At 38.6% G+C, this 16,330-nt stretch overlaps 1 protein-coding gene across 2 annotated transcripts in view; it reads left to right on the top strand.

The window, feature by feature from the left end:
* The window catches only part of cadm1b (cell adhesion molecule 1b), a 273,821-nt gene that overhangs the window by 191,140 nt on the left and 66,351 nt on the right, over positions 1 to 16,330 (top strand). For both annotated transcript variants that reach the window (XM_036149507.1, XM_036149506.1), the window contains exons 3-4: positions 4,033 to 4,179; positions 13,820 to 13,972. In XM_036149507.1, coding sequence (XP_036005400.1) covers positions 4,033 to 4,179; positions 13,820 to 13,972 — 300 coding nt within the window. The remainder of the gene's footprint in view (positions 1 to 4,032; positions 4,180 to 13,819; positions 13,973 to 16,330) is intronic.

Raw genomic sequence — 16,330 nt, 5'->3', positions numbered from 1 at the left:
CTGTAGACAGTGGTGACTTACGGGAGAGAAAACGAGGGGCTGGCTGTCCCGCATTTTGCTGCCCCTTTCATGTCTTTTGATGTGAAAACAAGAGAGAAAAGTTCAAAGAAAGAGCCAACATGATTCAAAAGGTGCCGGTCTCTGAATTTCTGATGGAGGAGCCAGTCTGCTAAAAAATTTCCAGATTCCGTTAACTTTTTCTCTCTGAGAACGGGTTGTGTTGTATTGGGGGTGGTGGTTGGTCTGGTGCCGTTTTGCATTCTGAGTATGGCTGATGAGCCGCGCCTTGGTGCCAGACTCTTCTTGCCAGATTGTACATCCCCTCAGAGAGTGCACAGACTTTTTGAAGGTCTGTATTTTCCTCCGACTGTTTCATTCAGTATGTTATGATGCGGGAACAGGAGGGCAGCCATGTGTAGAGATACAGGCACTTTACTCTCCCAGACAGCTGCTGGAATGAGTGTGAATTTATCAGCCAGTCATCTGTGCTATGCCTCTGCCCACTCCCCCCCATCACCACCATCATCCCCACCCACCACGGAGAATTAATGACTGCCTCTCCTCATTTGCACCCAATCATGACCAGGATGCCGAGGCAATTGAAAATGTTTACTTCAATTGCGAAAACCCTCCATGTTCCACAAAGAGGCCTGTTTTCACTTTGATGGGATTGCTAATCACAGCGACGTTATTTATGTGTGTTTTGAATTGGAGATGAGCCTAGGCTAGGATGTTGGAGGGGGACCAACCTTGCTTGGGGGCTGCAAAACCTTATGGAGAATTTATCTTTTCCGTTCCCTTTCTCTCAGTCCAGCAGATTGGGAGCAGAATAACCTTGCTTTGAGGCTGCTCTCTGTTGCTGTTTTGACTGCCAAATATATTGCTCTTAGTGCGATGAAATAAAATAGACATCAAACTTTTTTTTATATTGCTTTCTGCCTCATCCTCTGCAGTATTTATTACAAGGACCACGGAATTCAAAGTGCAATTGCTGCATGCTTTTCCAGATATTTAGTTTTAGATGCACTGAAATATTTTATGTGTGCTACTACAGTTTGAATAGAAATGCAAGATGTTTAGAAGCTGTGCATATTTATCTTAATTGTTGATTTTGTTGCTTTTAGCATTTATTAGTGTTTTAGATGCAGTATCTACATAGACAATATTTTTTTGTACTGATTTGTTTGGGCCCTTCTTTTATTGCAACAGACAAATAATACAAGAAACAGCTTCAATTAATTTTATAGAAGTTACGTTTTCTTTAAAAGGATCAGCATCATAGATGCAGGTTGTAATATATACATACATTCCCACTGATATTTGGTAAAATGTCCGTCAGCACACTGCAGAGAAACTACATACTTTTTGTACCCATAAAAAAGATTCTGGTGAGATTCTGACAGGACAATTGACTCTTATCACAATTGAGCGCCAGTATCGCTTTGAACAAAGATGCATCTTTAACTTCAAGTTTGTGAATTAACCTTGGTACTACTAAGGTTGTTCACAGGCTTCAGAAGCAGCTTGTGTCAGATGACACAACTGAGTGTTTCTGCTGAACAAATGATCCCAAACACACATAAAAACTGGTCCCACAAGAGACATAGCAGAGTGACATTGGGCTTCTGTACTAAGTCCTATTTTTTCTGTGCCAGGAAACCGACCAATTTAAATGAGTTCTACTGATTATTCCAAAAAGAGAGGTCAAATGTCCAACCAGAATAATGTCAGAAGCTTGTTGATGGTTAAACAAATGTGTTGTTCTCTGCAACTTGCTATGGGTAATCTGTTCAAATTTTAGTGAAGCTATGAGTATCATGAAGCCTTTGTGTGCATTTTTTATTTGTATGGATAAGGGAACATTTACAATAAATTCAAACATTCGGCATGTACTTGTATATGAAGTTCATTGCATATAGTAATTATATAGTAATTACAAATTCATACAAATTCATACAAATGGTTTTAAAAATACTCACCTGTACACTGTGACTTCTCTTGCATTGTCTCCATTTAAATTGTTTACTTTTAAAATCACTGCTGCACCTTATACTGTAATTTAATTTTACTGCAATTTACAAGCTGTATGCCACGAAATTTGGTTCTGTACGCACTCTGTGCATACAAAATGACAAATAAAGTTGTCTAAGTCTATCCTAAACAAACAACAAAATTCCATTATTATATTAATTTGATGAAGAATGTATGTGTACTTCCTGCCACAATAGCTAAGAAAACAATGGCTAAGTTTGTTGTCAATTATCTAAAGGGCCCAATGCAGTTCTCGGAAGTGATACTAACATTCCGTGAGCAAATTAGTTGCAATCTTGTAAAATTTTTTTTTTTTTTTTTAACTTTGGGTTTTCATTCACCTCTTTATTTTGCAAAATAATAATTACAGTAAAAAAAAAATCCTTAAAAGTCGCTGATTATAAATCAGTTTACTTTATCTACAGCGCTGGGTTGCTTTATCCTTCGACAGCCTCATGTTCCATTGTACATAAATTCAGCTTATTTTTGTTTATTATTATTTTCGTGCCTATTTGTGGAGGCATGAAAAGCAATTAAGTGGATCATGTTTTAGGTGAAATTCCTTATGAAATTAGAGTCCTCATTAAGCTTCACTGAAAAATTGGAGCAGCCTTGGGTCACAAAGAAATGATTGTTGGCATTAGGTGACATTTATTTTGCTTGTAAATTGAAAGCAAACTTAATGAAAAAGATTTGCTCATCAACAAAAAAAAAAAAGTTTGGACATTTGAACAACTCTGTTCAAAATCACTGGGTTAAAAAAAAACCTATGTATAACTGATGTAGTTAATATAAATGAATTAAAATCTATTGCAAGGCTCTAATAAACTTTTAATTGCCTACATTGTGTACTCTCGCTCATAATTGTTTTGGGTTTTTTTTCCCTACCTATTACCCTTCTTTTGTCCTGAACCTGAGGGCTGGCAGAGGAATGAAATAAAATGGGTAGTTCATTGCATCAGACAGGTCTGAGGAGCTTTTCTCCACAGGAGGTTAATTTCTTATTGCTCGCCGCGTTTGCAGAGTTCATTTTGAATCATGTTAGTTTGGCTGTCTATTCCCATTATCACTATCGGAAAATGCAGGCATTCCTTCCCCCTCCTCCACTTTGTAAATGTCAGAATGCAATAGAGGTGTCTGACAACTCAGGCATGCAAATGTGCTTTTGATGTTTCTCTTTTTTTTTGGGGGGGGGGGGGGGGGACTGAGGCTAGGAGTGTTGTTTCTCTACTGGTGGGAATCTGAGGCATTAAACGTATTTCCTTTAAGCTTTTTATTTTTTTTCTTCTTCTTCTGGCTCCTGCCAAATAAATATAGCACAAGGTGACTTTTGACTCCCTTCTTCTTTCTTTCTGAAGACAGGAGAAACAAAGGCAGGCTTTTTGTGTTGGGGCTTAGCGCGGTGTAAGTTATGATGACAAGGTCCAAAGTCTGTCAGGGGCAACAATGCCAGTGTACAGAGAGTGACTCAGATGCTTGTGTTGCTTGAGTTAGGGAACAGAACCGGCGAGCACACTGAGCACACACTGGTCACATGGAGCCTCAGATGGAGAGCTCCGATAAAGCTTAACCAGAAACAGCACCCGACTCGTCTCCGCTCTCCCCATCTTTCTCACCTCCACCAGCCCGCCCATATCTGCCGGTTTCCACATTCTTACACTTGTTCTTTGTCCCTTTTTCTTCATCTCCTCTCCTCTCTCTGCATCTTTGTGGGCAGCAGAGCTTACAGCCCATCTGGCATTCGCTCGAAGGGCCTACTCTGAGCTGTGGGGGGAGATCAATAGTGACAAACACTGCACATGGCTCTTATATTAAAAGGATTAGACATGGCTGCAAACTGACAATCTACACAGCCTCTTCACATATCTTTGCTCCGTCTGTTGACATGAAGCAAAGGCAAAATCTAAGTATTTAATAGACTCTAAATATCCTGTCGGGAATGTTTGTTCTCGGTTTGAAGTTTCCTTAAGGGTTTTTTTTTTTCTTTTTTTTTTCCCCCAGTTGACAGCCAGAACCTGGCAACCGACAACGTGTCTGTGATTGAGGGGGAAACGGCCACCATCAGCTGCCGAGTGAAGAACAACGACGACTCCGTCATCCAGCTGCTGAACCCGAACAGACAGACCATCTACTTCAGAGATGTTAGACGTAAGTGCTCCTGCCCGTGACACAAAGCTATTTGCGATTCCCAGCGTTTTAAAATGCACAGTCATGCCCCCTTTTACAGTAACTGAGAGAAATATTGTTTGCCACAACAAAAGGGATGGAGTAAGTGGAAATCCAATTTTCTTCAATTCTGGCTGCCTACACAGGTTTGATTTCTAACTCAAACTGGGAATATTTCTTTTAGAACTTTGAGAAAAAGTTATTTTATGTTTGTTACCTCAAAAATTTTCTGGGTTCTTTTCTCCGACTGCCGTGAGGAATCTTTGTCTCTTCTTAGTGTTAACTTTTAGAACCAACTTTAGGAAGTCAGAGAAAACAAAAAGTATCCTGGCAGGTGCTCTGGGACCATAAGAAACCTAGAACATTGTCTGACTGTTTTGCGCCGCTCTTCAGCATTGGAGTTTTCTAAAACAGGATTAAGGGGCATGTACAATAATATTTTCAACTTTGCTGGGTTTTGTTGCTCACAGTACTTTTTTTCCCATATTTGTAGTCGAGAAATATGCAAAAAAGATTCAGCCAAGCATGTAGCCAAATCTGCCAGAGGGTGAATGGATTACATAACCAACACCAAATTTGAGCATAAATGTATAACACAGAGGCCACTCAAGATGGAAGTAGTGATAGCTAAGTCTCAAGCTTCAATGTGAGTTCATGAAGCAATGATTGAAATGGTGATTTCAGTAAGAAGGGGGAAGTAAGGACACACGTGGTTTAGGATCAGCAGCCAGGAGATCTAACAGAACGGCCCCTAACCCTGGGATTTTAAAATAATATGTGAGTCTAATTCATTTGTAATTCTCTGCTTTTGACCTGTATTACTGGGCCAATGCACACTTTATTTTCTCCGAACATCCACAGGTACATCTAAAGAAATAGGATATTCTGAAAAAGTTTGACATATTTGGTCGATAATTTCAGAAAGTGTAACTTATATATTAGTAGGTACATCAAGTAAAACATTCCATAGCCTTTATTTCTAGTAATAAGTACGGTTATGGTGTACAGATAATGAAAACCAAAAATTTAGTGTGTCAGAAAATTTGAATATTTCATAAGACCTATAATAAAATGACATTATAAAATAATGCCAGGAAAAGTATGTTAATATCTATCTACTCAGAGTTGCATGAATTGTTGCATCAATGTGGTGTAATATGGAGGTGTAACGGAAACCCAGGTTGCTTTCCTGATGCACTAACTTCAGCCTCAGTCCTCTCCTTCTTGACTAGATTTAACTTGACAATCCTCTCAAGATTGTTGCTGGTGCACTTTTTCCTTCCACTTAATCTCCTGCAAACATACGTGAATATGGCACTCGATGACCAACAAGCTTCTTTAAGCTTTCTTTGTGGGTCACTCTCCTTGTGGAGGGTGCCATTGACTGTCTCCTAGTCAATCTGTCTAGTTAGCAGTCTTCCCCATGATTGTGTCGCTTACGAGACCAATTAGAGACTCAGGAAACATTTACAGGTGTTTTAAGTTAATTAGCTGGTTGACACCATGAATTTCCAACACTCTCCCAAAAGTCTCCCCAGGCCCCTTTTTGAATAACTCTGCATTCGCAAGACCGGCTTTCCTTACTCTTCCGCTCTTCAGAGGGATCGCGTCTTAAAAATCTCCCAAATCCACTCTGGTCTTATTACTTCCTACTGAGGCCTTCCTCTTCTTATCATAAACATGAACGCGGTTTGCTTCATGCTAATAAGCGCTAAGCTAACCGCTAACCCAATCGCTAACCTAAACGGATACATAAACACTAGACGTGCACATGCGCAGCCAGCATGCGGAAACTATGAAGGAATGAGCACAGACATTGGTGTTACATGAGCGCATCAGAATGATTGGCATGTGGGACCACCAATAGATATGGCGATACCCCCAGAACTTGAGGGAAAGAGGGGAATGAAAACAGGAACAAAACTCTGTCAAATCCATGCCCTTTGGACCGAGGGGCATGGATTGGTTATACTTTTTACTAACACAGAAAATATTTTTTTAACCTCCTTTGTTTGAATACATAATGTATTTACTACTTTCAAGATGAAAGGAACATTTTACCCAGTTTTACAAAAAGTGTTTCTGTGTGATGTATCTGTCAAAAGTTTTTTTTTTTTTTTTTTGTCACTTTAAGCAGATGTTATACCAAAGTGCTGGCTGTATAAGAGGAGTTCCTTACTGTTAAGACAGTGGTGTCCAAAGTTGGTCCTCAAGGACCACTGTCTTGTATTTTTTAAGATCTTTTCCTTTTTTGCAGATCTTTTGTGGTGTCATCCGACAAGAAAAACTATAGAAAGTTTTTTCTTGCCTGAGAAAATTTATTCTCACTAACAACATTCATGGTGGCCTCTGTCATCTGGCTGCTGACACTAGTAGGGCTATCTGTTGTAGCCTTTGTACAAACTATGTTGTTTCCTTGTCCTTCAACTGCGGGTTGTTCTCCTGGAGGAAAACCATATTTTAACCACTCTATGTTTTCTGTCTCTACACATTTACTTTGATCAAGGGCAGATCTTTCGTGAAAGAAAGAGCACTCACTATTCGTTTCCGCTTTACAAGAGTAGGCAGAGATCCATTTGAAATATTCTTCTAAGTGTAACTGTCTTATTGTGAAAACAGTGCCTTTCCTATTTGAATTTGGAAATCACTGTTACATAGCGTATATTATCCTGTTACATATTATTATATGTTTTTTTTAAACATGAATAAATAAATATAATCCTCAGTGATTAAATTAGGCAAAAAATATCAAGCATTCAGAAAATGACGATAATCAGAAATAAATACTTGTAGTGCCATATGTTAAAAATGTCACAGCTTAATTTAATCTTTAACATGTAATATGCTTTAATTACATTACCAGCAATTACACAGGAAATGTCACTTATTAGCACAAATTATTTTTTGCACAATGTGATACAATAATTTATTTTGTCTAACCCTTAAATTAACATTTACCACCTACAACTATTTATAGTCTAGCTGATTTGTCTCCTAATAAATTTGTTGGCATACAGATAATGAGTCTGCTGCTGTTATTTTCCCAAATGTGGCAACACAAAATGGCATGAGTATGTTAAACTCTTTATGTTTCATAACAAACAATTAACTGCTGTTAGATAATGTACATTATTGCCACTCTGGCTGAAATTATGTAAATAACCCCTGAAACAATGTGTTGATCTAGATAAACTTTGGTCCTTACCCAACCTTGTTTGTAATGGTTCCAGTTACTTTAAAACATTTACTTATTTCTCTACCTGTAGAAATAGATATGTTTAAGTAAATACGCTATTTTTTTGTATGTGTTTCCTCACCTATAAAGATAAGCAACTAGTTGACCTACTTAAATTGCTGTCTATGCCATTTTAAAATAGACCTGTTTGTAACACCAGGAAAACAGGAAGACGTAGATTGCTAAATAAAAGCTGTTAGGTACATTTAAAGTACAATTATTCATTATGATTAGTCAAGCTGCTGTCATGTTGTTTTCCATATTTTCAATTTTGTAAAAACAAAAACTTCTTCCACGTCTATCAAGATTGTGTGTCACTTTAGATGAACTCCGGATTTAATTGTTTGATGGAGGATTATTTACCTAAGGTAAAGCTATTATAACACAAGACAGAGGCAGTGTTATTAGGAAAGCCAATGAGCATGCTAAAAAGTTACCAGTAATTTTTTGTTAAGGACCACTTTTAAGTAACTTAAATTCAGATAATTACAGTTTGTATTTTTCTTTTTTTATATTTTTTTCAGTTTGTGACTGGATTAATTTATTAGAAGTTGTTTAACACATTTACACCAGAGATAAAAAAGAAAAAAAACAGTTTAGGATTCACGTTAAGATCGCTTTGCTAATAAACCTAAAATATTTTGCATCACCCATTTAAACTTAATTCTTTGTGTTCCTTTAATGTAGCAATAAGTGACATTTCAGCACTAGGTGGGCTGTTGAGCATTGTCTGTAGACCAAAGCAAGGTGTGTGGCAAGCTATGCCTCTCTCTAACTCTCTAAGCACCAAACCAGTTATCCGTTTGAATTTTACATATTTTGTCAAAAAAAAAAATTAATGTATGGGAGGATCACAGTGGGTCGTTCAAAAGCCCATCGGGCTGCATTAAACAATGCTAACTTTGTTAGCTGGGCTACCAGCTCTTTATCTCAAAGAACAGTAACGCCTGGCCAGGCTCCAACTATTAACTCAAATGCCACAATTGTAGCATTACATTGAATTTAATCAACATATCAACACATTTGTAACAAGACTGTAACAACAACAAAAACATTTGACATTTGACTGTCCAGGAGGAGAAAAGCGAGCTTCGTGTCAAACTGGAGCTGCCCTGGAAATTCTCTCCATCTTGGAAATGCGAGGCCAATAGCTTTGTCTCTTTCCTCATATGACAACTTTTTAAACCCAAGACTGTTTTTTTCTTTTTGTGGTAACACTGGGTCCTGATTGTCTTCAGGTGAACGTGGCGGAGGCATTTTATGGGCAGGGAGGGGCTAAGCCCTGAGTGTCAGCTGTTCACATGGATGTACATGCATTCGCGGGCGGCCTGGCTTTGTAAACAAGAGACTGGAGAACAGCACGGACAGATGGTGCGTGACGCCATCTAAAAAGATACCTTTAGTTCTTCACAAAAACCATTTTTTAGGTCTTTCCATCGACAATAATGAAATTCCGCCTATTGCTCCTTTAGGTAGTTTCTGTTTTACACAGGAGGAACATTACTGTACAACCACCGGTGCATCCTGGTTTAAAAATAGCTGTTCTGGTTATATTACAGTAAAGGTGTGAGACATGACTACAAGATCATCTGCAGCTTTCATTTGGATTTCGTGTGCAAACATGAGTCCATCTGTCCTTGGCTCTCTGGCTCTTTTACACATGTCATTGAGCTTAGTATGCTACAAGATTAATAAGAGATAATTCACAGTGCTTATGTAATAGGAATACTTTTGTGTCCTTGTCATTTCAAGATAATCTGTTAGATTAGGGATATTGAGCGTTATGATTATGCATGAGCATATGGGCTATTTCTGCTTTAAACCAAGAATTTTTTTATTTATTTTTTTTGTCTTGCATTTTTTTTCACTTATTTATGTTTTGGACCTGAGCCAGGATTCAAGGTGAATGAGAGCCACCCTTCATTTCAATCTATATTGCATCCCAGCTGTTATTTCCCAGGTCCAGGTAGACAGACGTGCGTTCCATTCTATCACTCGCACAAAGCGCCGGGGGAGTCTGGGCACACATTTTCGTCGTATTTGTGCAAAAATACCTAGAGCCGCCTCAAAAATTTGGCAGAGGAGAGACGAGTGTTATGAAAGTATAGATCGGGCTGTGCTCCCGTTTACTCAGACGCCGAAGATTAAAAGAAACAATAATCAGAGGGCTCATCGTACTGCTAATCAATGATGAGTCTGTGCAGTTACAGAAGTCTTGCCAGGAGGTTAGGACAACCTTTCCCTCTTTGTTCTATATTGAGCTGGGCCATATGAGCCTGCAAACATGTCATTTTCTCTGCCAAAGTCAATACAGCTCCTTTGTCAATAACAAAAAACAAACTGCGTTGTTTATCCACCATTGGATGTGAATATATGTCAGACTTTGTGGCACGTTAAGCACTATTGGGTTTCTGCTGCGTATTTGTACTTCTCGTAATGGGGTCTGGTGAACCCCCTCGACAACGCTATTCTAGGCCCGCGCTCCTAAAGGACCTCCAGTTCTGCCCAGACCCCCCTCAGCCAGTGGCATTGTTACCTGTCATCAGGGCCGCCCCGACACAGTGGCAGATCTTTGTACACAAGGAGGCAAACAGCAGTGACATAGAGACACACCAGAAGCTGTGAGAACAGCAGCGACAAGCCAAGTAGTCACCTCGGAATAAGACACAAACAACACCACAATAATATCGGCTTTTGCAGTCGCAGAGGAGGGCTTTTAAACAGATTTCTGCTGTGGAAAATAAAGATAAATTATGTCACAGGTTGGAGCCAAGCAAGTCTTGTTAGGGCGAGACATTTATTCCTCCAGATATATGCAAAATGACATGTAATTTGGCAGCGTTGTCATCTGAAATGGGAAAAATGAGCCTTTATCAGTGAAGGTGGACCTATTCGGATGGTGATGCAATACAAGACGATTATTTATTCCCTGCATTTCCCTTCAGGAGGTGTCTGAGTTTGTGTTACAAAGGCTTAATATTTAAAGTGTTACTTCACAAACACACCTGGCTTTCATCATCAGACCATGCAGGTTTAAAGCCCCGGAATACAAGCTCAAATTTAAAAACAGTTTGGGATATTATTTTTTGCCCTAACTGGAGTACGTGTCAGCGGAAAGAGTCTATGCATACTTGTAGAAAGTTAAAGTAGAAAACGAATGCTCTTTTTGACTCTAATTTGAGAGTTTTATTTGTCTCACGACGATCAAGTAGCTAATTTGATCAAATAAATAAATAAGCAGGAGTCAAAAAGGCACCAAAGCAGAAAACCTACAACAGTTTTGATTGTGTTGTATCTACATTGTTGTTTGAACAAATGCATGCTTACCACCAGATTTGCCATATCAGTGCTTAATTTAAATCTACAGAAATTCGCCACTCCTGATGACACAGTCACTATTTAAGAAAGCCTGGTATTAATGATGACATGAAATTAGTCAATTTTATTTTTATTATTTCCAGACTGTACACCAGAACTCTTGTTTTCTCTCTCTCTCTCTCTCTCTGTACTGTAAATGATTTTTAAACCACAGAAAATTTATTTTTCTTGCTTGCAAAGAGAACATTTTCTTTAATCTTTTAAAGATGATTTGATCAGTTCTTCTGAATTTTCTGAAGGTGTTCAAATAATTTCCTTAGACTTGGTCTTCTTTATGGGATGAAAAATAGCCCCTATGTTTAATACCTGCTTAAAGGTTTTTATTTTCAAAAGTTACTTTCTGACAAGTGAGTCTCATGGAAACACATTTTCTATTTATATATCCCAAACACACCTCAAAGCTGTTTTTTGGAGTGGATGAAGCAAACTAACCCAAACCCCTAAAATTTGTGAACTATGCTTGACAGCTGGCTCTTTTGAATATTCAGGAGTTTTGAATCTGCAAAAGAGTTTTGATTTTAAAAAGTCTGAAAAGGTATTAAATTTGCTTTGACCATTTTCCAGCTATGGATAAGTATGGAAAAAGAAAAATGAGGATAGAAAAATGTTTTCACACTTACACGTTCAGATTTAACTGGACAATAATTAGTTAGGACAAGATTGGGGAGGAGCCTTGAGACTGGAAGTGTGAGAGGGGGACCGACCTAACCTCAGTTGCCGCCAAACTTTTACATTTTTTGAGGAGGATCTGGATGTAGTCGGGTAGCGTGAACTCATTACTAACCTACCAACTAACTGCAAACACTTGTTACTGTAAGCCAATAAAAACAAGAGACTGGGGAAAATCGACAGCTGTGAACCTACATTTTAAAAAACTTTATTTGTAATTTTAAAAGATTATGTACATAATTGCAAATCAGCAGTGGGCTTGTTATTTACCAGCATCTATCTTATGACAAGCACAAAATAATATAAAAGAAACAAAAAAAGAGATGCTTGTAAAAGTTAAGACCAAAATACAGTAAACATTAACTGAAATGGTTCCAACAAATCACACATGGATCATAAATCTAGTGGGACTTTAATTTAACAAATTGCCATTTCTGAATAAAATATTTTCCAAATATAACAAACTTATATTTGGTTGTGTGATATACAAACTCATGCATAAAACATTCTCAATGTTTATGTAGGCAATGCAACCCAAACATTATATTGCTTAATGTTGAGAGAGAAATAATATTTTTAGATTACAGCCAACATTGAAAGGTACTCCAAAACCTACTAACCACTCCACATCCTCAAATACATGATCCAATCTCTCAACAAAGAACACCATCCAAATCCGATTCTTCTGTTGGTTAATTGTAACATATTTTAAATTGTGTCTCGTCCACTTTATGGGGGAGAGTAATACAAAATATAACCCACCCGAATTCAGAGAATATCTTCTGTTAGCGGCTCCCGCTGGTATTTTGGTTCCTCCAAACTGCCATCCCTGCGAGTTTCCATGCTGTAGTCTGTGATCCCTCAGCAGGTTTAGTGGTTAAGTGTGTTATCCCCAGCTTTTCAGTTGTGGAACCACTGCGCGAGCATCCACTGTAGTCTTTTCAGAATCTGTGAGGGTGGTGAAAGTCGTGTAGTGTGGCCACAGGTGCCAAAGAAAGCAGGGAGATTGCTCAATACCACACCCCTCAAACTGGAAGTCAACTTTTGGAGGGATGTTTTTTTTCAATATTTGTGGAATATTTGTGGAACTTAAAGTTAATAAGACCCGGCTACTACTCAAGCACTTTTGAGGTTAATAGACTGGTTGAATTTGAGGATAAGAGAAAATGCATAATACATACATTTAACCAGGTGTTTTCAGGTTTTTTTTTTTTCCTTTGCTATTATTGGAGTTGTATAATTACTCCAACATAAAAAAATAAAGGTTCAAATAAAGCATTGAAACACCTAACATTTTATTTTTTTTATTTTTCTCAGGATCTATATATAATCATGCACTTATTTAAGCAATCAGCTTGTTATATAACATTGAGTCATGTACTCTGCATTCATGATGTCAGACAGTAAGGGTTTCCCTCTGAAGCAGAAGCGTTGCCTCTCAAAGTGCATCATTGTTTTCTCCTCTAAGGACAGACTTCCAAAGAGCCTTAGGGTAATATTGGGGGGGGGGGGGGGGGGGTGTAAGGTTTCATATTGATGCCACCCTGAGACCTCAAGTAATGACCATGATGCAAAGTGTGAAGCCTGATGGGAATAATAAACTCCATGTGCTTCAAATGGAGAGTTCGTTAGCTCGGCAGATGCAGAGAGGACTTGATAAAAAAAAAAAAAAGGCAGGTCAAGGCATCAAAAGGCCTCCCCAATCAAATCAGCCGAGGCTGTTTATGTAAAAGAGTGCTCAGGGATGAGCGCTGACCCAAATGAAAAGCGGTGAGTTAAAAAGTCAGAGCGAGACGGCTAACCCAGTTTGACGGCGTTAAAAGAAAGTCCAGCCAATCCGCCGAGGCATTAGCGCAGAGATTCCTGGCTACTTTTGATTTCGAGTTCCAGCTATCCGGCGCATCTTCCTCGCTGTGATTTAATTCATTATGTATGTTTGAATGCCTCTCTCCTTTCAGAAGAATATGTGAGCTCCACGCAGCCATCCATGACCAGCCTCAGCCCATTTCGAGAGTTTCCTAGCTTGTTAGGACTCTTCATGAACACTCTTCACACTTTCCTTTTCTTTGCGAGTGCTCTGTGGACTGGAAAGGTACTTTATAAATCAACTCGTAGGAATCGTTTTGAAACTCACTTTTCTTTTACTCAATTAAAGAGAAAGCCCGCATAAAGGGCAGTGCTTGCCCTCCCCTCTCCCCCTTTTTCCCTCCTCCTGTCTGATTTCCTGCTAGAGTCTCCTTCGTCATCCTCCGCCCCCTCTCTCCTCGCCGCTTTTCCTTTTTTTTCCCTTCTCGCCCCGCGCTTCTCATTCTTGTGTCCCTGCACTCTGTATCCCCACAGCTCTCAAGGACAGCCGGTTCCAGCTGGTGAATTTCTCTGACAACGAACTCCGGGTGTCTCTGTCCAATGTGTCGCTCTCCGACGAGGGACGCTATGTGTGCCAGCTCTACACAGATCCTCCTCAGGAAGCCTACGCAGACATCACTGTCCTGGGTAAGGTGTGAGGACACACGTGTGAAGGAAAAAAAACCCACTCTCTCATTGTAAGCCGCTCCATTGTGAGCGGTGAATATGAAATAATAGTTATCTCTGATCTTGTTATCTTAAGCAAGTGAAACAAAATGTCAGCCAATTAGGCTCTCGCGGTGCTCAACAGCATAACGAAAAAGGAGCAGATGCTGAAACTGATGGCTCAGACCGTGTTGGTTTGGCAGCTGTGTTGACTCTGTGAATCCCGGTGAATGTTGACTTGGCTGCTCCAAACGATTTCCCATTGAGAGTCAGCTGTGCCACACTTTGATGCTTTGGAGAGAAATTACTTTAGTTAAGCTTTATTATACATGCAGACATCCTGGGGGATTGAAAGGAATTAAAAGCACTTTAAAGTAATTACTCTAGTTGTACGATTGAAACCTAGCTGCCTTTTTTTTTTCCTGAATCAAGGGTTGCATTGAAGAGTTCTTGAAATAAGTCCCCCCCCCCAATGACGTTTTGCTTTCAAGTATCTGAAGTTCATGAAGTTAGCTGTGATGACTAATAAAGGGCGGGTTAGAGAGACGGGCCTGATTCCGTGTTGAAAACAGAGTGAACACGGATTGCAATCTCATGGGTTTGTCTGGCTCTGCCCTAAAATATTTTGCTTGTGCAAAAACAGATCTGCAATTAATGCAGCTACAAGATTAATGCTAAATACACTTTCATTCATTAATTTCCTTATCACTTATTTTGGAATATAAACAGAAAATGTTGGGAGATAACAGGGTTAGGATTTATCATTAGCTGATGTAAAATCCACCAGATGGATTGTAGTCCAATATTAGACATAGTCCTGTTAAAAAAAAAAAAAAAAAAAACGTTTTTAAAACATGAGTTTTACATACAAATGTGGTCATTTCTGCACAACCTAATGTGTAAGTCCCACATTCTCAGTTTGTGATAACAGCTGCACTTACTCCTTTTTTCCTGAAGCTGCACTCTTCCAGCTCAGTGCAAGAGCTCTGACCTGATCTTCAGTCAAGTATGCAAAAGCAAGTTGGCTGATCCTGTTAGCCCCAAAATTCGAGTCCTGACTCCACTGAGGGTCAAGAAACACCAGGTGGAGCAACTTGAGATGATACAGTCAGGGAAAAAATTAGGGCATCCAATTGAATTTAAACAATTTTTAAACAAACAATGAATTTAAGGTAACAGTGGGTAAAATACATATTGTACATGTCAAAATCTTACATTTCTTATCATGCTATGACAATAAAATGTACATCAAAGGTTGGAAAAAGCTTTAGTAATCCATTTACAGTCATGTTCAATAAATTGTAAACTTATTGAAATGTTAACTGATTTCAGTAATTCAGTTCACTCCTTATGAAGATTTCCCAGTGACAGCTGATGAAAACATCCCATTTAAGATTAGAATAGTACATAAGAGCAATGAAAAACTATTAATACAGAAATGTGGGCTTAATGAAAAGCATGTTTAATACTTGCATAAATGTTTTTATTTTCAAATGATACTTTTAATCTTAAAAACAAGCCTCATAAGAACGCTTTTTTATATAACTGTACGAAGAAAAAAGAGCTAATTACTCCATATATTTGTAAAAGATTGAATTACAGGGAAAAAGTGTTGAACATACTCACCATAATGTATTAAATACTCTGTGGGAAAGCCTTTTTTTTGGTAATGGAAACAGGTCAGATGCGTCGCTCAGGAGTGATTGTCTTGAAAATCAACATTAGTTTCCTTTTTCAGATTCTTATTAAGACTGAGCTGATATATCTCTGAAGAATAAAGTTAACCAGTACCATGTGGCAGCCCACATCATGTGATTCCCACCTGCAAACTTATTTTTTAGCATGGTGTTTTTGAGGTGATATACAGAACCATTCTTCCTCCAGACATGTTATGTGCAATGACATCCAAACTTTACTCTCCCAGTGTGTTACTTGCTTGTCCAAATCGTCTGCAGCAAAACTTTAAACAAGCTTCAGCAGAAGTGTCTTGTGCAGTGAGTAAGATAAGAAATAACTTTATTGTCCAACAGTGGGGAAATGCAGGCGTGACAGTGGCAAACAAACAAACAAAACAAAAATAAAATACATGTAGACAGAATTACGCACTAAATCAGTGATGAAAAACAAGCTAATCTAAAGTCAGTCCTAAAGCAACGGAGTATTAATCAGCAAGGCAAGAATGAAAATAACCGAAAAACAGGGTAAGATCGCACAATTACTTAATATGACATGTTCAGATAAAAATATCAAAGTTATACGTAGGAAATACAGCAGCCGATTTACACATCGATGTGAGAAAAATATGCAATATGCATGACTGTACATGCAACACTCTAGCTA

The sequence above is a fragment of the Fundulus heteroclitus genome, chromosome 18 (genome assembly GCF_011125445.2).
Source record: "Fundulus heteroclitus isolate FHET01 chromosome 18, MU-UCD_Fhet_4.1, whole genome shotgun sequence".
NCBI classification, from domain to species: Eukaryota; Metazoa; Chordata; class Actinopteri; order Cyprinodontiformes; family Fundulidae; genus Fundulus; species Fundulus heteroclitus.
Note: the sequence above shows the minus strand (reverse complement) of the source record. Positions and strands in the feature narration are given on the sequence as shown.